This window comes from Mastigoproctus giganteus, chromosome 5 (genome assembly GCF_048544385.1).
Source record: "Mastigoproctus giganteus isolate SK-2022 chromosome 5, ASM4854438v1, whole genome shotgun sequence".
Classification (NCBI taxonomy): Eukaryota; Metazoa; Arthropoda; class Arachnida; order Uropygi; family Thelyphonidae; genus Mastigoproctus; species Mastigoproctus giganteus.
The window spans coordinates 235707893-235730770 of NC_143579.1; the positions used below are offsets into that span (position 1 = coordinate 235707893).

The 22878-nt window shown below is 33.4% G+C and overlaps 1 protein-coding gene across 2 annotated transcripts in view; it reads right to left on the reverse strand.

Annotated features, from left to right (window-relative positions):
- The window catches only part of LOC150086301 (ubiquitin-protein ligase E3C), a 298426-nt gene that overhangs the window by 47361 nt on the left and 228187 nt on the right, over window positions 1–22878 (reverse strand). For both annotated transcript variants that reach the window (XM_090374458.1, XM_090374459.1), the window contains exons 19-20: window positions 9906–10150; window positions 3644–3771 (exon numbers count right to left, since the gene is read on the reverse strand). In XM_090374458.1, coding sequence (XP_090230584.1) covers window positions 3644–3771; window positions 9906–10150 — 373 coding nt within the window. The remainder of the gene's footprint in view (window positions 1–3643; window positions 3772–9905; window positions 10151–22878) is intronic.

A 22878-nucleotide genomic window follows, 5' to 3' on the forward strand; every position in this document is an offset into this window, starting at 1 on the left:
TTCTTTCAAAACCAACTTTCTTTTTAAAAAATTTTAAAATTTGTCCTGCAAGGAAACATTTATTCATTTACTACTCTATCTTATAAGTGTTGTATCTGAAATGAGAGCTTAACAACAACACAAATGCCAAAAAATGTCTTTCTATGACTTGTTTTATATTCACTTGTTCTCCGGTTCCTTTTGTTAGCAGTCGAATGATAAAACCAATAAAATTTTATCCAATAGCTGCTTCTTTATAAACATTATAGACTCAGTCTTCAAGCCAGAAACAACAACTTCTGACTTAGAAATACAAAAAACAGGCATGGACTGGTCACTAAGATACTGGTTTAAAAAAAAAAAAGGGGGGGGGGGCGGAAATATTAGTAAAAAAGAAAATACTTCTTTTATACTACAGTCAAACATGCTAATAAAAACAGCATTTTTATTTGCTCATCTGGCTATCTGAAGCTTTAGACAAAATTTGTGAACAAGCTGCACCAAAATTTTTGGTTCCATTAAAAAAAAAAAAAAAAAAAAAAAAAATGGTGCACAGGTATTCAAAAAATAATGAAGTTTGCACTGATGTTATCAAATAATAACAATATTTGAAAGTTGCTTACAACAGTTACAGTTTTCACTACTAGATGTGGCCAATAGATCATAAAACAAATTTATTCAAATAAAAAATACTTTATTTTAATAATATACGCTATTTATGAATGTCCGTGTGTTGATACATTTTCCTATGTATGCCCCTTGCCACACATGTTCTGCTGGTTTGCCATCACTGGACTACAGAAAATGACATACCAGCTCACCAGATCCTGCTTTTATATCAACTCTGTGGACATACTTTACAGAAGAGACTAAAAAATAAAACAAACAAACACTGATATCTTTATTAAAAAGTGAATACATTGTGTAATATATTTTAATAAACACATAAGTAAATTGATAATTTAAATGTATAAACTCTTTTCGTGTTATAATTCTGCTGATCTAGACACTTTACATACTGTATATTTAATAATAATAATAATATCAAAAATAAATTAATAAAATAAAATAAAAACAAAAGCCTTGTCTAACAATACAGTAATAGGAATAAAATTTTTTTTAAAGATTTTATTTTATTTGTATGATAAACTAAGAGAAAAGCAATATTAATGGAAATGAAAATATTGTACAGTATATATTTTGATATATACAATATTTTAGTATTACAGTAAAAATAATTACAATAATTATAAAAGGAGACATACAAACCATTAACTTTTTAATAAATTAATCAAATTTAAAGAAAGAATCCAACGTTGTTTGCACAGTTTTTGTCCTATATGCATTTTTAACTACAGCACAGACGTTATCAAATGCAATAGTTGTTTCTTTATCAAAGTTACTGTAGGCCAACACATTCTCTATTATGTTCAATGCATTTTGGGCATCTTTTTTAGATGGCAGTGTGCGTGCATGTCTTCACTTTTGATGGTAACAAAAACAGCATCATTTTGTTTGGTACTCAGCAGCTCTTCTGGTGTTGGCGTTGCAGTGGTAGCAACTTCATCATCCACCTTCACAAACTCTTCAAATTTGCCAACAAAATTCATATGTTCTTTCAAATTCCTCCATTCCTCAATGTTGCTATCACATTTGTCTGCTGGACCACATTTTTCGATGATGTTCTCTCCAAAGCCACTCATTCTGAAGCAGTTGATTATAATACTTTATGTAATACTTTCCCAAGCAATAACAAGATTATGGATAGAATCCAAGACATTCCAGTTTGGCTGCAAATTGTTCCCTCCCTCTTTGTTGCAGATCAAGTACCTTATCAAGCGGGCTCTATATGCTCTCTTGAGGTTATAACTAATGCCTTGTTCCAGTGGTTGCATTAAACTGGTGGTATTGGGGGGGGGGGGGGAAGAACAGCCGTATATTTGTCAACTTAAGTGTTTCGGCAGAATGTGCTGTACAATGGTCTAGAATCATCAAAATGTTCCTTTTTTTCTGAAGCCATTCTTCTGTCCAATTTTGATAACCAAGACTGAAAACTTTTGACCGTAAGCCCAGCACTTCTATTGGCCTCATAATCACAGGAAAGTTGGTTAACTGCTTAAAAACATCTTGGCTTGGAAAACTTACCAATCACAAGTGGGTGTAGTTTTGTACTACCATCTGAATTGCAGCATAACAGAACAGCGAGTCTGTTTACTTAATTTTCCACCACGACAAAGTTGATAGCAAGATTCTCCTTGAACAGCAAATGTTTTGTTTGGCAGCAAATTATAAAATAAACCTGTCTCGTTGAGATTAAAAATATCCTTTGCCTCATATTTTTCAAGGATGGACCGTACAGAACACAACCAGTCTGTAGCCTTTTCTTTGTCGACTAATCCAGATTCACTGCAAACATTTTGCGAAACCAAGTTATTCCTGTTTTTAAATCTTTGGAGACAGCCACTGTTGCATTTGAAGTCAGTAATCCCATGTTGCTGAGCTAGATAATTTGCCCTTTCTTGCAAAATCAGACCTGATATTGGCAAATTAGATGCACGCATTTGTTGGTACCACTTGAAAAGTTTTGTTTCCAGCTCTTGTTTTGCATCCTGAATTCGTTTCCTGTTTTTCATTGCTGCTCCAGTGTCACGCACTTCAAGTCTTTTTCGGTTTTTCAGTATTGTAGATAAAGTAGGTAAAGGGATGTTGTATACCTTTACAATGTCCGTTTTGCTTCTTTCCATCCTATCGGCCTCTTGTATAATTTTTAGCTTAATTTCCAGGCTTAATTCTATCCATCTATGTTTTGTCACCATAACACTGCTAGATAAGATTTAATATAAACAAATTTCAAATTAATTTAAACACAAAAGTTCCGAAAAAGACGTCAGCTCAGATAAAACGGCACAAAAAATAGATTGCTGTATACGATAGCAAAAGACTCTTTGAACTGGGGTAACAATTGCAACTGACCTTATTCCTGTGGAGAGTGAGGGAGTGCATGTAAACAAATTAGAAAAACTTTTTATTCTTTTGTTAATCTAACAACTCATCCTTCAGAAAGATGTTTTTCAGAGTGCACTTGATGTTGTAGCTACCATAAACTGCTTTTGTTTACACAAAATTAATTTCTAACAAGTCAGTGCCATCCTTCGGGAAGTAGGGAGCCAGGTGGCCCGGGGCAATAATCAGATTGCTCTGCCAAGATTTGTATTAAACATACAAAATGACAATATTTATTTCTCACGGGGTGAAAAAGAACTTTATAATACATATTAACCGAATTTTGTAATAAACGAATATATTTACATAGAAAAGCCTATCCTTTCACAGGGGAATGGTATGTGCTTCATATAAACGAGTACTTGGTATAAACCGAGTTTGTATTAACGAAATTTTACTGTATGTGTGTATATATATATATATATATATATATATATATATATTCTGGTAACAAATGGTATAAGCTTGATTTTCAAAATTTTGCATGAAAAAGTTGGTAAGTTCCACAAAAAGAGTCTACAGAAGCCATCACAAATGAACAGCAATGCAGCCAGCTTTGTAGACACTGCTCAGTATATCATAGAATAGCAACGTTATATTTTTACAACTTGGCTAGCTGGGCAAAAAGTTTTCTAAAACACATAACCTAATGCCTACTTACTTGTACATAACAGGATCTAGAGATGCCAAATGGTGAATATCTACATCAGCTGTAGTTTGTCTAGCCAATAATTTTGCCAAAAAAAATTCAGCAAAGGGCAATTCCACCAACATGTTTTCATAAATAGCCTGCAACAAAGATATTTATAAACTAGAAGCACAACATGATATAGAGTTTATTATATATTATAATATAAAATAATACAATTTTTCTGATATAATTAAAAATAATAATAAATAAATAAAAAATTAAATAAAATAAACTACCCATTTGACTCCACCATCACATGGGTGAGGGTGGAATCAATTCAAATCCAGCCAACCTTTGTATTTCCCCAGGCTGTCAGTCTCAACCACTATGGATGCAACTTATTCCATAATTAATGCTTCACTGGCCAAACAAAACCTCCTGCAATCCAGTCTAAACCTCTTCCCTGTAATTTGAATTTATAGCCCCTAGTCCTTGAATGATTTATAACGGTGAAAATTTTACCATTCATTTTTTTCTTTCCTCTCAGAGCCTTACACAACCCAATCAAATCTCCTCTAAGGTGCCTAGTTTCCAAGCTCTGTAGCACACATTCTTTCCTCATGTGGACACCATTTTGGCAATCATATCAAGCATGTTGTGTCTTTGGACTCTTTCAAGAAGCTGGATTTTTTTTTATTATTATTATTTTTAGGTGTAGTCTTAAAATTATGATATACAGAGGGATTATGACTTAATGGCCCATGGCATCCTGTTGATTATTATGACTATTATCATCAGGACACCACTAGCTAACCCAACCCTTACTGTCAACACTGCTCAGAAAATGTCATGTCTGACCATACTGTAACTTCCAATTCCCTTTCTTTCTGTATTGTTTTTAGTTTAACCTCACCAAATGTATAAGTTATACGTTTGGTGAACTCCAAGTCGAGATAACCTGTAACTATTAGCTTACAAGAGTTAGTCTGTATATCCCCCGAGCAAACATTTTTCAACCCATCTAACACTGCCTTGACAGCATCAGCAAATCTTCTTGCACTCTTTAGTGTATTCCATCTCTGTAAAAACAAACAGTCTCTCCTTTTAACAAACACGGAGAGGAAATTTCTATCCCATGAGCTTTCAAGGCTCTCATTATGTGCTGCTCCTATCGTTTCTGTGAGAATAGCAGACACTTTCAATTTCAATCCTAACGACATTTTCTCAACATTGCTCCCACACTTGTTGAACATCTATCTGTGAGTAGAAAGTAACTGTTTCAGCCATTACCATCAACAACATCATGGCACGGAGAGCTGGTAGTAGTAGTAGCAGTGGCGGCGGTAGTAGTAGTAGTGGTGGTCGTAGTCATAGTAGTAGAAGTTAGTAAATCCTCAGATCTCCTATTCTTAATATCACGAGTACTAACAAGTAAAACAATATCACCTTTTGTGCCCTTAAAAGATTATAGATTATAGGTGCCCTACAACATCAACAACTTCTGTCTCAGGCAGGCATACCCTGGTTCTATTCTGCTTATCTTTTTTACAAAGCATGTTTCCTGTTTACCTGATGATTGAGTCACTGACAACAGCTGCCTCCTTTTGGACCAACATACACTACTGTGGAGGATCTCATCATGCCTTGTGTTGCCTAAGTGTAATCTCCAGTGTTGTGCTAGGTGGCTGAGTGCTCAAAGGGTTCCTTTTTTAATTTCCTTAAAGGCATCCACTCTGTTCCTCAAACCCTCATATATATGCCCATCAGAAAATGCTGACCTGGCACCAAGATCCTCACACTCTCTACAAAAAAAGCATAGAAAGACCCCCCCCCACCATATCTAGGTTCTAGGTGTTATGATATGGGTGGATAATTCTCTGAGCAGTGTAAACAGACAGCCAGGAAAGCTTTTGGTGTCCTAGCAATGATTATCAAATAGACATCGAAGAGATAGGGAGGTCATAATCCTGCTACATAAGGCAATTGTAAGACTGCATTTGGAATACTGTCCGAGTATGGAGACCTCATCTGAAAAAAGACTGAGCTTCTTCAAAAGGTCCAAAAACAGGTAACTCACATGGTGAGATCATCAAAAGGCCAACTATACAAGGAAAGACTGATTGTTGGCTACAGAGCATGGCAACCAGGAACCTTAGAGGAGACCTGACTGAGGTTTACAAGGCCTGGGAGTGTTTAGTAAAATGAATGAAGGTAAAATTTTCACTGTTACAAAGAATTCCAGAACTAGGGATCATAAATTCAAATTACAGGGGCTGAGGTTTAATTTAGATTGTAGGAAGTTTTCTTTTAGCCAGCGAGCCTTTGACAATTTAAAAAATCCAAAAGTCAACTGGTTAGTTACTTACATGAGGAAGAAAGTGCACAATTTGTCTATTTCTTTTTTTATCTACTTTTTAGAATTTTTTTTTTTTTGGAAAGCACAAGAATAGCCTCTGCCTTCCTTACACTATATGGCTAATACTAATTTCAAATATCACTAGAGATAACTCAGCAAAAAGGCCACAGTTAGTACAATAAAAATAGCCATGATTTAAAAGAGAATCAGCAGGACTCACTCTTCCCCCCCCTCTCTGCTGAACCAAAGCTTTCCCACCACTTTGAGCTTTTTACTTTACTGCTCTTGTTTAAGGCATGATTCTTACATAAATTTAATTAAAATTATCACATGAGCTAAGAAGTATGAATATAACAATGCATGTTAATACCAGATTATGTTATGTATTACATACTATGCTATTTTGCAACCGGGTTATGATAAATAAATATATAATCTTGTTACCAAATTACATTATATAATTACACTATACACTAAGCTTATAATGTTTTAACTTAGTTTATAGCTTTAGTAAAAATACTTCTAATAGTAATTACACTCCTAACGGAACTACAAAAAGAATGGGAAATAATGGTATAATACAAATAATTTACATCCTTCCTAAAATGAGGCCTTCAGACCTGTATGCAGTACTCATACGTGACTTAACTATTGCATTATACAATGGGATAATCAACTCCTTATTTGTGCTAGCAAAGTTCCTGTATATCACAGACAAAATCTCATGAGCTGTCCTGGAAGACTGTCTGCATTACTCAGAGCACTTCATATCTGACTGCACAATTACCCTCAAGTCTTTTTCATTTTCCACTACCCTGAACATAGTACTACACAGTTGGTACAGTACTCTGGGTTTACTGCCACCCATATGCAGTACTTTGCATTTATAAATATTAAACTTCAATTGCCATTTCTCAGCCCATTTGCCTAATTTTTTTAGATCCTATTGCAGTAGCATACTGTCATTAGCCACCCTGCCAACCTTTGTATCATCTGCAAACTTAGACATTAAGCCTGATATACTTTCATCAATAATGTTAATAAATACTGAAAATGACAATGGGCCCAGCACTGAATCCTGTGGGTTAATAGATATCTAGCTAGGGAGTTAAGACAATGCCTGAACAGAATTCCTAGACTTTTCTTACAAATTAAATTAATAATAACTAATTAATGCATGTTGTAAGCAGCAGTGGTTATATTATGCATGCCATCATGAAATTCAATGAACCTAATTTTAAATTTCTTTCCACAGATGTGCCTCGGCACAGGGAGTTTTTGAATGGAGTACCATGTGATGAAGGAAATCACCTGCGGGAGATAACACATTCTGGTTGATAACTCGGGAACCAAGCATTTCCGGAACTATGTTGATATAAAATATTTTTATTGTCTACATATGAGGAACTCAATCCTGAAGTTTTGCCGTGTATTTTTGAGACACCCTGTATAAATATACCTGTCAAAACATAATATATAAAATCAGATATACATTGCTCTACCATTAATATACAGACATCTGTATATCTACAAATTACTTTTATTTACAGAAAAACTGATAATGTGTGCTGAAACCTTTAGCTTTTATGACAGATGGCAGCCTCTGGTTTCCATAGAACACTCCACTAGATTTTTGTAAATGCCCTCCAATATTTTCTTCCATTTGGCCTTGAAAGTGATGACCAGTACAGCCCTACTTTTTGGGTAGTCCTCTCCTCACATACATCTAACAATCAAAATTCACCTGAAAGATTCTCCATAGGATTGATGACAGGGCTTTGGGCTGACCAGTCCAACTTTTTGATGTTAATGTCCTTAAAGCAGTCCGTCACAACAGAGCAGTAAGACGTGTAGCTTGTCCTGCTAATACAGGTATGGGCTTTCCCCAAAGTGCTGACACAATGCAAGTAATGCATCATTGTCTAGGAAGCCTAGACAGACCTTAGCATTCATGGTTTTGTCCAAAACAACCAATGGTCCCAGGCCAAACAACAAAAAATATCCCCAGGCCATCATGCTGCTGCCACCCAAACTTAATTGTTGGGATGATACAATCTGGCAGGTAGCTTTCTCTAAGCATTTGCCACACCCAGGCACGACCATCAGGGCACAATATAGCCGAAGCAGCTTTTGAGTCATAAAACCACAAACAACACTACCAGCACGACCATCATACTAGTAGACAATATACTGTGATTCACCACCCAAAGGAACAGCTTTCGATTGGTCTATGTCCAAGAATGGCAAGAATTACACCAAACTAGATGGTATTTGGGATGATTAGTGGCGTGAGGGCAACTGCATCCTTCACATTGTACTGGTGCTGACATGTGTCCCAATTATCTCACTGAGGGTGTGTGTGTGTGTGTGTGTGTGTGTGTGTGTGTGTGTGTGTGTGTGCGCTGTGACAATGCTGACCTGTTCTGAGTGGATAATTCTTTGCAGGGTTCTCCTGACACATTCCATAAACTTCAAAGGTTTTCCAGTTCTTTTTGTGATGGTTTCAGCACCAGTCTACTTCCATTTGCAGATCACATCATCAACCATCAACCTAGGGATCTTTAGTGTTATGGAAAGTCACAAACACACCAAATGCTCATATGGCACCCTATTATCGTTCCATGCTGAAAGTCTGTTAACTCTATCAATCACAGCATCTTGCATTGATAGTTGTACTACCATCTCCTCACTGGCTTATGAACACATTTGCAGTTGTGTCTGACATGCAATGCTTGGTTAGGACATGATCAACTATCAATGGGTAGTCAGGATGGGGCAGCATATTTTTTTCAACTAAAGTTGCAAATAACTATTTCATGCTAATTTTGGTTCAAGATTAATGGGTAAAACTTAGGTTTCAGACTGTATGCTGCCACAATATAAGCACAGCCTATTGTGGCTGTGATGCTGAAAATCTGGCTGCCATTAATAATAATTCAATATGTATGTAGTTGTAATGAATTTGTAAACTCTTCTAGCCATCCATTTATAGAATAAACTATTTATTTATTTGATAAAAAATATTAGCACACATGCACATTTCAATTTATGCATGCTCAATGGTTTTCAGAACTGTAAAATGGAACTGACTAATAGTTTCGTGTTTATATTTTATGAACATATTTTATTTTTTTTGTTTGTTTTCAGCAAAATTATTAAAAGTCTTGTTTTATTGAAAATAATATCTGTAAAACAAAAAACAAAAAACAAAAAAAATCCAGCATTTTTCAATTTTTTCATTAAAAAAAAAAATTACATTTAATAAATGTTACAATTCAAAGATCAAGAAATGTTGTCAAACTGAAAAAAAAAAATAAATAAAATAAATAAATAACTAAAAAAAATAATAATAAAAAATTAGGCAGTTGTGTGATGCCAAGTGATTGTTAGATCTATTAATATATGTGTATTTTAAAAATAACAAGCTAATAAACAAAATAACCTACTTCAATAAGAAAACTAACTTATCAGAAAAATTTAAAGACAACCTGATTATCAGAAAATTTCTAACTTAAATCAGAAGAATTGGCAGATGTGTATAACTAATGTAATCTGAAATAGGTGTGATATGGGCTATCCTCTCTCTAGGAATCAAGTTTTTTTTTTTTTTTTTTTTTGATTTGGTAGTTGTTGGCGCATCGGCTTCTGTGGCCATATTGCACCTCCCAAGGTTTTTGCAGTACTTTGATCCAAGCCCGAGGCGGGAATCGAACCCGCGACCTTTGGGTTGCCGGACAGGTACTTTACCCACTCGGCTAGCCCGGTCGGCAGGAATCAAGTGAACCAAAAATACATAAATAAATAAATAAAATCAAATATAGTGTGTTTGCTTGCCCTCTCACATATTTATCTGAATAATTAAACATTTTGACATCTGCCACAATTTTAATTACAACTGAAATCATTTTGCTTTCTATCTTTATCACTTTAACTCACCTTTCCTAACATTCTTCCAATAAAATAATAATGCCTGTGAAAGTCTTGCAATACCATGTGCACACCTGGATTAGGATACAGTTGGCAATCATGAGTGGTTTTAAAAAACCCTCTATTTGGATCAAAAGCAGTCTTTAAGAGTTCATTTAAAAATTCTCTAAAAATTCCTCCACCATCTATTCCTACTTCATCCAAACCAACAGCATTAACAAGTTGAACTCTCATACGAAGTTTTAAGTTTGGCTCTGTGGGTGGAAAAAAAAAAAATGATAAAATAAAATGGAGATTTCAAGTTTAAAAAATATATACAATTCTCAACATGCAAAACTGATTGCTACAATCATTATTTTATCTGTGGTAGTAACTCCTCCCTTGAAATTTACTATACCTTCATAGAATACAAACTAAAGTAATTTCTGTTTATATTACAGCATGATCACTAGGTCAGAGGAGTTTATGAAATTTTAATACCAGAAGTAGGGTGTGGAAAAGATTGCATTATTTAACAAATTGCTTTGTCATAATTCTGACTTTAATAATGGTACAAACCATTATATTAAGTGTTTAAAATATAAAGAATTAATTATTGTGAGAAAATAAATAACTCAGTATTTTATGAGAGAAACAGTCCCCTGGTATAATATTTAAAAAATATGTTATATGATAGTTATTACAATAATATAACTATAAACAAAATGACAATTCATAATACAAATTATATATATAATTTTATTCTTTATATAGAGGTACTACATAAACATCAATTATAGATCACCACAAAATTAAAAAGATACTGTACACCTTTTTATAATGAAATAAATATATAAATTTACAAAAAAATAAATAAGTTTAAGTAGCTTAAACCCAAATTATGTGGCACCCCTGGAATGTTGTTGCGGCACTCTGGTTGAAAACCACTGACCTATTGGATATAAGATTTGGATGATGATGATTTACCAACATATATCATGATTATTCCAGTATACTTATAATACCCTTTAATTTCAATGACGATCATACTGATATTTTAAGTGTCTATACAGAACCCTAAGTATCTATACAGAGCCTTTTGGGTTCCACAAAACTTTATATTACTTCATAAATTAGATAAACTACTGTCTTCTATAACCACCTTAGAAGACTGTAGAGAATTGGATCTTGATTTGAATCGGATTACTAGTTGGACAGTAAATAATGGACCCTATATAAATGCTGATAAGTATGCCTCTATCAGATTATAAGAAAACATAAAATCCTTTTTCAATATAACTTGTGATAATCATGTTGTAAAGATTAGCATTAGTTGAGGCATAAGATACAAGAAAGCAAGCTTATACAGCACCAGCCAAATAAAAAAAAATAAAAAAAAAATCCTTCCCAATTCACCCATCCAGTCAACTCTAAATGTTTGTCTAGTAGAGCCTTAAATTTATTTAAGCTATCAACTTCCACAACAACAGATGGAAGTCTGTTCCAGCAATCAACTACCCATTGGCTAAAGGCAAATTTCCGCATATCTATTCTACAACTGTCTTTCCTCAATTTGAATCTATGCCCCCTCAGGTTCGTAATCTGAACAAATGGAAGAATTCCATCAGCACTGAGCCTGGTCAAAACCATTTACAAGTTATACTGAAAAATGAAATCTATTTTCCATACAAAAGACCCCAAGTCTGAAATTTCAGACGAGGAATCTTTTCTTTTACAGAAAATTATAGTTACACAAGATACTGTTCAGTGGCCTTGGGTTTACTTAAATCCCAGGTCTGTTCCCAAATGGAAAAGACATATGCAACAATTAGAGAGGGTTCAGAAATCAGTGATCTGGTTTTTGGTCTATAAAATGGGTTTGAATTATGACAATAAAAATCATTGGAAATTGTGTGAACACTTGAAATACATTAAAAATGAGAAAGCTTTTTACTACTTTCTACATGGAAATACTGATATATATACCAAATGTACTTAGCTTTATTAACTTCAATTATTCTCACCCTCTACACTACTGAGAAATCATCAAACTTCAGAACTAACCATATGAGGTTACAATACTTTAACAGAAGGGCTACTTCATAAATAATGAAAAACTGGATTTTTTTTAAGCATACTAATATTAGATTTGAAATTTCAAAATTATACGAATTTAAATAAGGATTATTTAATTTATACATGATTATGTATATAAAGTTGTATTGCTGAAAGTGTCCAAACACCCAGATACACTATATTACCAAAAGTAACTGGACACCCATATACAGTCAGCCCTCGGTATAAACACGTGTTTACACTACATGAATTCAATCATACATGATTTATACACAAACATTATTTATAAATAGGGGTACAATGTCACAAATAACACGAACTGAATTAGCTTATGCGCAATTTGGCTTTGCATTTACAAGAAATGGCAGTCGAACACACCAGAATCACCCCAACTTAATGCAACACTTACTGCATTATTTATTCAGTTGCTAAACACGTGCTGCTTTGTTTGTGTGTGTCAAGTGTGCCTCCTCATTTCTGTTCTTTTTTATATTGTAATTGTGTTTTTTTCCCTAAAAAATGAGTAAAATACTTGAAATAAGTGTGAAAAGGAAGCATGCTGGTGAAGATACTGCAGGTTCAGAGAGAGAAAAAAAAAAAAAAAATACAGTGGATTCCGGTTATTTGAGCCGCCAGTTAATCAGGGCAGCTGTTTATTTGGGACAAATCTTAAAGAACAGAACTTAATTGAGAAAATAGCCAGGATTTTCTTCGCTTAATTGGGACAACATGGCATTTAATAGGGGCAGGAGACCGCAGCGCTTGAGATTACTCTACGATTGTCTCCGACCATACCATGTGGTCCGGTCGGATTTCTGGAGATCACAACCATAAAACAATAAAAACAATTAGCAGTTTCCAGTTTATTGGGCTTTTCTGTTAGTGCAATCTATTATAAACAGATAGTAAACTTGATCTTATTGAATTTGTGATAATACCAACACCTGGAATTCTGTGGGTTTTACGTTATTATGGTGAAATGTGTTTCCCCCCTTCCTGAATCTTCTTTTCATTCCTATTTTTTAAGCTTCGTAACTGTTACACCGTTCTCACTTGCACGTATCGTGTTAATTGCAATCTGTGTGTGCAGTATTGTTTGTTATTGATTGCTTATCTTTTTTACTGTTTTAAATTTTAACACCCCCACTAAAATGTCAGTGAACAGGAATATCAACTAGTTAGTACAGTACATATTAATTAAGCTATGCACATAAGCATAAATTTATTTTTATTTTGCTAACCTGTGGAAAATATTCTTCTGATTTTCATGTACAATTAAGTTTTTAATTGGTAAGATAATAAAATGTAAATTTGTGCTTAATATATCTTTAATTTTATAGCCTGTGGATAATATTCCTCCTATTTTCGCTTAATAGAATTGCTGTTTAATAGAATTAAAATTCAATTCACAAATGTGATCACAATGACCGGTGCTTACTACATATCATAGAGTGAACGTACTCAAAACATGGGTCCACTGTATTTTAAAAAAATACAAAATTGTGAAATGCTGAGAACAATTAGAAAGAATGCAGAGAAAATAAAAGCAACTTTTGTAGCAGGAACAACTCAAAGTGTAACAAAATCCATTAGATCAAGACAAAGAAGAGATCAGGAACAAGTTTGCATACGATAAAAGCAAAAGCATTAGAAATATTGCTTAAGTATTTTATTACGTAATAAAATACTTATGTATTTTATTATGATTATTAATTGTCTCTGGTAATGATTTTAGTTATAAATGTGCTTCGGTCTTGAGTGGTTGGCACCTAACCCTATTTCCCCCCATAAGGCCTGTTATTTATACTGCATGATTTTGCATTGCATGAGGGCTTCCACGAACACAACTACTGTGTTATACGAGGACTGACTGTACTATACTGTGTCCCACTGAGAAAGTTTCAAATTTAAGAGTTAGATTTTGAGATCCAAGTATTTCAAGAGGATAAAGCAATAGGCCTGGTACTATTCTCTGCAACAATTATTCTCTGTAACTGTTCACAATTATCAGAAAAGATTTAGAATTTTATTTTAGTCTTATATTTCAAAATATAACCTTAATGTACAAAACATGAACTAGAGACAATGCACTAATGTCTATATACAAAATTGGGATCCAATATTTGGAATCCTAAAATCTGAAAAGACCTAAAATCCAGAAAGTTTGACAAAATCCATCTTTTTTTTTTATCCCCCTTAACCAATTCAATTATGTTATGTAGCTCTAGCATTTCTCCACCTATCAGAACACGACAGACTGACAAAAATTTTCTTGAAATTGTAACTGCTATGCTTATTTGATAAATTACATTTCTTTTTATTCACTGAAGGAGTAACTACATTCAATAAATGTGTAAATTACTGAATTTCATCTGCTATCCTGCTAATTCTCCCACCTCCATCTATGGCCTTTCATTGATGACTTACAGTAGTGTACTAATATATTAATAGATATGGGGGAGGTTCCGTCTGTCATAAATGGTTCCCGTTCCATACATATTAAAAGCACATTTCATGGTAAATTTATAACCCATTGCACTCACCAGCAATGACAAAGTGATGTGTCTAATTTTTACCATTGGTATAAGAAGAAACTTTCAACTTCTGTTCCTCTATGAAGAACTCTTTATTGTATACAGAAGGCACATTGCTGTACACAACACCCTTCATGGCTACAAGCCAGGGATTATGTAGCATATTATCCCTTTTGGCTGTTTAAAAAATTTCTAAATTGGACATGACTTTTTAATTTCAATCAGAGCTGTTTACACAAAATGTCAGCTGCAATTTTTCGTGACTGATACTGCATTGTCACGGTGATGAATTTTGATCAACAACCCAAGAGGATATCCAACTATTAAAAAATCATAAAATAATAATAATAAATAAATAAAATAAACAAAATTAAGGAGAGACTGAAAACTAAGCAAAAAACAATATATACATATATATATATTTTTTATTTTATTTTATTTTTTTTTGTATTGACATTTCTAAGTGTCGGTAGTTTCCACCTGTATTCCATGCCTGGCTATACAGCTAGTGGGAGGTGAAGTTAGGTAAGTACTTAGGACAGCAATAGACACTCCTACCCTCGTATTGCACTAATAGCTCAAAGTGTTTAAAAGATTTAAGGGGAAGGATAACAAATAGAATATGATTGTAGAAAATACAGTTGGTGCTCAGGGAATCCGGGTTTGCAAGATCCGTCCGTATTAGTAACGGCCCTATTAGGTAGGTATACGCAATTTGGAAAGAGTTATCTTTGTCTCTTTGTATATCCAAAAAATTTTTTGTCTACTTTTAATTTTGAAATGACCACCAACTTTTAACAATAATAGTCTCACTAGCCTTAAGAGCTCAATTTTTTGCAATTTCAAAATATTAACCATCAATTTTACGTTCTGAATAGTATTTACCATAATAGTCTTATTCGCATTACGAACTCAATTTAAACATTTTTTTAAAAAAATATTAACCATCAATTTTTATTAAATCTAAAATTTTAAAATATTCACTATATAACTAAGGTTCTGATTAGTTTTATAATAATAGACTTACTAGCTTTAAAAACTCCATTTTTTCTTTTTATACAATTTACTGTCAAACTAGCGTTCTGAATAGTTTTATATTCCTAGATTTACTAGCTTTAAGAATTCATTTTTTTTTTTTTTTTTTTTTTTATAATTTTACAATATTAACCATCAAATTTGCTTTCTGAATAGTCTCACTAGCCCTAAAGAATTCAATTTTTATATATGTTAAATTTAAAGTTCAAAATATTAACCATCATACTTACTTTCTGGGTAGTTTTACAATTAAATAGGCTCACTAGTCTTAATAACTGAATTTTAAATTTAAAACTAACAATCCAACTTACGTTTAGAAAAGTTTTACATAAAAATTAAAAATTAGTAGGTAACTGGCAGATATACGCTAAACGGTATCTCTTCAGGATGCCACACCGTTTCACTATTACAGTACATGTACTGAAATAGTACATATATGTTGCCATTAACGTTTCAATAGTTTCCTGTCCATTTTTATATATATATATATATATATATATATATAGAAACGGTGTGGCATCCTGAAGAGATACCGTTTAGCATATATCTATCAGTTACCTACTAATTTCTAATTTTTTCTAACTTTTCTAAACGTAAGTTGGATAGTTAGTTTTAAATTTAAAATCAGTTATTAAGGCTAGTGAGCCTATTTAATTGTAAAACTACCCAGAAAGTAAGTATGATGGTTAATATTTTGAACTTTAAATTTAACATATATAAAAATTAAATCCTTAAGGCTAGTGAGACTATTCAGAAAGCAAATTTGATGGTTAATATTGTAAAATTAAAATTAAAAAAAAAAAAAAAAAAAAATGAATTCTTAAAGCTAGTAAATCTAGGAATATAAAACTATTCAGAACATTAGTTTGACATAAAAATAAAAAAATTGGACTTTATAGTGAACATTTTAAAATTTTATTTTTAATAAAAATGAGTTCTTAATGCTAGTGAGACTATTATGGTAAATACTATTCAAAACATAAAATTGATGGTTAATATTTTGAAATTGCAAAAAATTGAGCTCTTAAGGCTAGTGAGACTATTATTGTTAATAGTTAATGGTCATTTCAAAATTAAAAGTAGACATAAAAAATTTTTTGGATACACAAAGAGATAAAGATAACTCTTTCCAAATTGCAAATACCTACCTAATCCAGGGCCGTTACTAATACGGATGGGATATGGCAAACCCAGATTCCCTGAGCACCAACTGTATTTTCTACAATCACATTCCATTTGCTATCCTTCCCCTTAAATCTTTTCAACACTCTGAGCTATTAGTGCAATACAAGGGCAGGAGTGTCTATTGCTGTCCTAAGTACTTACCTAACTCACCTCCCACTAGCTGTATAGCCAAACATGGAATACAGGCAAAAACTATCCACACTTAGAAATGTCAATAAAAAAATATTTACCTACTGCTTTATCTTTGCAGCCTGCACAAGATAGGCAAGTATTTGAGAATAATTACAATAAGAATAATAGCTTACAAACCACTTGAATATATATATACACACAGTTGTGCCCCCCCATATTCGGTTACCCACGGTTAACCATGAAAAAAAAAAACTGAACACTTACTACTCACATGTCCAATACAATTTTAATTTTTACGATGTCAATTTTAATTTAAATTGAATAGCTTCCCTTTATTTTTTAGAATGTCACGTATGGTTTGGTCACCAACATTATAATGGTTCTTTAGAGATTTAATGGATGCACTGCTTTCAAACTTTTGAATAATTTCAAGTTTTTGTTTAATTTGAAAGCACAACTCTTGCCCATCATTTTCATTATTTCTAGACAAAACAAAAATCCGACATCCCTGACAAATAATGAAACAAAATTTATCCTTTTGCGGTGTGACGGAAGACAACAATCGACTCGATGCACTAAATCAAACTAAACATTTGGTCTCTTTTTTTTTTTTTCTTTTTGTGTGGTAGGTATGAAGACCTACCACTCAAAAAGTGGTAGGGGGTTGCAAGATAATAGGTACACTAATCTCCCAATGATGACTTATAATGCCGGCAGTTCTTGTCACTTATTTACGAGTTGCAAAATATCTGTTTATACCTATTCTAGTTATTACTCGAATTTTATGATTTCTGGTTGGTTCCCCCCCCCCTCTTATTTTTTTAATTTGGTGTTTTGAAGTGTCCCGGTTAATTTGCTTCCTGGTAAATTGAGAGTCTGCTGTACTTATTACCGTATTTAATGTTGGTAATGTCTTACTGTGTGTTTAATTTATCAATTAAACTTTATTATGCATATGTATATGTACAAGAAAATCACGTTATATATGGGGTCAGCAGGTGTTCACTTATATCTGCAGTTTCAGCCATCCACGGTAGATCTTGGAACGTATCCCCCGTGGATACAGAGGTCTTACTGTATATATATAAATTTATTGGATAAGCTATGTATTTTTATTCCTTGATGAATGGTTAAAAATTATTTTTTAAATTTCTTTTCTGGCGATAACTAGAAAATGTGAGAGAATAATGCCTCATTATGGGAAATCCCAGGTGCCGTCTGACACGAACATACCTTATACCATAGTTTTGGATATAATGCCACTGTGATCATGTCCCAGAAGAGGAATATAAAAAATAATGCAGTTTATGGTAAACACATAAATTTCACAATCGACACACCAACAACAGCAAACTCCATACCTCACATAGGGAGAACTAGTTAATTCACTGGTTTCCAAATGCAGAACACTGAACCACTGTATTCCCTCATGTATTGTATTTGTATTGGTGTTTAAGGGCACAAGGGCAGCATAGGCCAAAATGTGCCAGTTCCTACATTGTCATCGGATCGATTCATATAGGTGTATTTGTTTAAGGAATGTATACAGTTCAACTAGGTTAGCATTATTTCCAATGATGTGAGTAAGTGATAGAGATTCTTGCAATTGTGACTGAGAAAGTGGAAAGTATTTTTTCTAAAAAGGGAAAAGTGCATACATTCTAAAAGTATATGTTTGACTGTAAGTGGTGATGTACAATGCATAGATCGAGGTGAGTTGTCCCCGATGAGAAGAAACATATGGGTTAGGTGCGTATCTCTTATCCTGAGTCTCGATAGTACAACTTCTTCCTGTCTGTTTTGTCTGAAGCTGGAATTCCATAATGCTGGTTCCTCTTTAATTTGGAGCAGTTTGTTATTCCTTTGCGACTTCTGTACTTCTGAACACTGAAATGTACAAACGTCTTTTATATGTTTCAAATAATCCACGTATGGTACTTGGTAAATTGCTGGTGCTGTACTATTTGGTTGTTTGGCTGCCCGATCTGCTCTTTCATTATCTGTGATACCAGTATGTCCTGGGATCCAGTAAAATTTCACCAAATGATTTTTATTCCTTAGATGGTTTAAACAGAAAAGGATTTGTTTTATGATGAGATAAAATACTGAATATTTATTGTCCAGTGAAGACACAGCACTCATGGAATCTGTGTATATTACACTGCTAGCATTGGCGAAAGCATTGATTTTTTTCTCTAGGGCTAATTTAACTGCATACAATTCTGCAGTGTAACTGCTACATTCAACCAGAAGTGACAAGGAGACTGTAAAAGAAGGAAAGACAGCCACAGCCCCAACGGCAGAACTTGTTTTTGAGGTGTCTGTATATATATTAGGCAGCTTTGCATATTCTTGAGGGCATGTACTTTATATTTTCGTTCACCAGGGATTTCTTTCCCCATTGCTGAAAGTAGGTGTCAGTAAGGGAGGTTTAGACCAGGGTTGGTTGGGTTTTATTGGCGCATTAGCAACTAAGGCTATAATGTGCCACAGACCAGGGTGGATCAGATTCCCTCATGTGGTATTTCTGCCAATTAGCAATTTAATTTATATAGAGTAAGTGGATATCATCAAATGGGGACTACTTTGAAAAGGACCATCAAAATATGGATGATTAATAATGGTATTTGGTGAAAAAAAAATTATGATCATTCTTTACTGAACAGCCCTTGTAATAAAATTTATTATCCTTTTCATTAAAATAAAAAAGAAATTTATTTTTGCTTTTGGCAGTGAAAACAAGAGATAAATACAAATGTATTCAATTTATATCTAATGTGGACGGTTTAAAAACGTTTGCCAGCAATAACATATGTAATCATCACTCTCACTTAGCAAAAATAGACATCTTGAAATAAGAAAATTAACATGAAATTTCTCACTATAAAAAAATGTTTGTTTAGGTTAATAAATTCATATTAAAAATGAGAAAAAAACAGGTAAATTTTATTTCAGGCTATAATGCAGGTGCTAAAAGATATAAAAGATAAAAAACTCTTAATATAAGATAATTATTTATTTTACATGTGTTCTAATTTCTCTTGCTATGGACCCAAAGTTTCCAGATGAGGGGTCCAAGTATTGTACTTCTCTTAATGCACAGTGCTGAAAATAGACAAGAAATAGAATAGCTCTAGATCAATAAAAAGCATTATGCCACAGAGTCAAAACATTTTGTAACTTTTGAAACACACAAAAGTTCCAAAATACAGATGTATTTTTGAACCTGTGTGCATTCTCATGTTCCTACATGTTCCTCAGTACATGTATACTAATATATACACAAGTCAATAAGAAACTCTTCTGTTATTCCTCCTGAACTTTAAAAAAAGGAAACTATTTTATTAACTTTAAATGTCTAGATGTGCAAAAAACCTATAGGAGCAGGTGCATGGTACCTTTACTTTGCCAATCAGGTATTTTATTTTATTTGGGTGGGGGGGGGGGTAAGAGTTTAAAATGGGAAAACTAAAATTTTATTCTGAATTTTAAAATTATATTTTATCAGGATCAAAAAACATCATTAGATTGTTTGTTTGGTTGGTTTTTAAGAGCATTAGCAACTAAGGCCATATTGCACCGGGGATATGCGGTGGTCATTCCCTGACCTTTCCGCATCCTCCGTATTTGGTGGTCACGGGCTCGAATCCCAGTCTAATCAAGAAGCGTGTGCTATGCACTCCTGCTCTTGCCCACCTGGCTACATCATTAGAAACAATACAATATTGTTATCCAAACAAAAAAAATCCCAACTATTGCACACCTAAATCCTTAAGTAGCAAAGCAAGTAGAGAAAAATAGAAACCAAATCACTGTGAAACATTACAACAGCAATGGGTGTTTTTGAAGAACAGTGCCATAAACAATATTTTTACGGCTTAACTTTTCCAATTAAAAGATTGTTGTCGTTGCAATTGGGGGGGGTTGGCACAAGGGCCTCCTGGGCCATATTGTTCCTGTTAGTGATTTACCTAATGACTAAATGGTGATGCATTTAGCTATGACATCATGAGTATCAGAGACTATTATATAAATATTTATGCATCTCAATTAGTAGAACTGTTCTTCAAAATTTGCATTATTGCCAAGAATGTATGAAAAGTTAAGCATTCTTGCAAATTGGATAAAGAAGTGAAGCCAAATTTCCAGATACATGATTGTCGAGGACATTCAATGAGGATATGCTTGATTGTTAGCTGGGATTGTCAAAAGAATATTGAGGCGGGCTCTCTTCCAAGCAAATACAGATGAGATGGATGGGAATGACTGATGCAGAATCTTGCCAGTATCACTTCTAAACTGCTTCTCCTGAAACTAGATACCCACTGCTATGATTCTTTTTTTATATGCAGGAGTTTAGACTAAATGGGGATGATAGCATAAATTGCCAGTACTTACCTCAAATGATCTGCTCTGTTACATGATGTTAAAGTGAAAAAGGATTAAACTAATTTAGAATATAGATTAAAAATTCTTTTAAAAATAATAAATAAGGACGAAAATATTAAACGATCTGTGGTTAAGATTTGCCCAGAGAAGAAGAGGTTCACCATCTTATTCCAGGTTGTCATATATGTGAAATATTAACGTGAAAACTAGATGAGGCCAATAGTTGTAACAAGAGACTTTTGTATAAACATCTTTGGTTGGGAATGATGGGTAAAGGAGAATTATGTATTTAAAGAGTCCTAATTTCCCTTGATGCATTTCAAAACATGTGGGAACCTCACGTGTCAGATTCCAGATGGGTGAAAGATTTGTTGGGAGTTTTGTATTCAAAACATTAAAATTAGTGTTATGACGACACCATTCTATAATGAGCGCCTTGTATTGAAAAATTTTGTAAATGCATTTTAAATTAATAATAGGAACAGTTTAATCAATTTTGGGGTTATGGTTATGGAAGTGAGCGTGTTGAGTGAGTTCAGTGCTGGCATGATCAGTTTTGAAACTATTAAAATGGTAATATGCGAGTGTGTTGGAGATGAGAGGGCATAAATTCAAATTGAGGAAAGACAGATGTAGGATAGATGTGCGGAAATTTGCCTTTAGCCAGCGGGTAGTTGGTTGGTGGAACAGACTTCCATCCCTTGTTGTGGAAGTTGATAGCCTAAATAAATTTAAGGCTCAGCTGGACAGGTAATTTGAATGAACAGAGGATGAAATGGGAGTAGGTTTTTTTTGTTTTTTTTGGCTGCATAAGCTTGCTTTCTTGCATCATATGCCTCTACTAATGCTAATGCTAATAATTTCCATTGCCAAATACAAAATTAACAATCCACACAACCAAAACACCAACCAGGATAATAAACAAAATACATGCATCGTTCTCCCTTACCATTGTAGACTTGCTCAACAACTTCGTAAAATATTTGCCAACACCGATATAATCTTAATGTTTTCTTCTTTGTATAATAAATTAGGGTATATGTTTAATGCTTACAAAGAAACACACAGTTACCCTATATATGCGAGGTTTATATAGGGTAACTGTGTGTTTAGTTACCCTATTACCCTATATAACGACATCAATAATATTGTTTATTTAATTAAGTGTCAACCAGGATGCAACGCATGCTATATCAGAGGCTGGTTGGTTGGTTGGTTGGTTTTAGATTTTATTGGCGCATTAGCAACTAAGACTATAATGCGCCAAGACCAGGTCATATATAAAAAAATTTAAACTTTCAATGAATTAATTAGGTCACCATGTCAAAATATATAATAACAAATGTATAAAAGATAAATCAATAAAAAAATCACAAAAAATGTAAATTTTAGATATGAGCAAAAACGTTTATTGATTTTAAAAAGCTAAAAACAGCAGACACATGGTCATTGTCGGATAAAATCTGACTGAGTATATAAGGCTCAGCCAGATGACTAAAAATGGTAAAATATAAATCACATTCGTGTCTAAAACATGGACACACGGTTAAAATGTGATGAATAATTAAAATGGTGCCGCAGTTCTCACACATAGGACAGTCATCTGCCCTCAGCAGAAAAGCTAATACTATTACAACTACTGGCCTCATCCA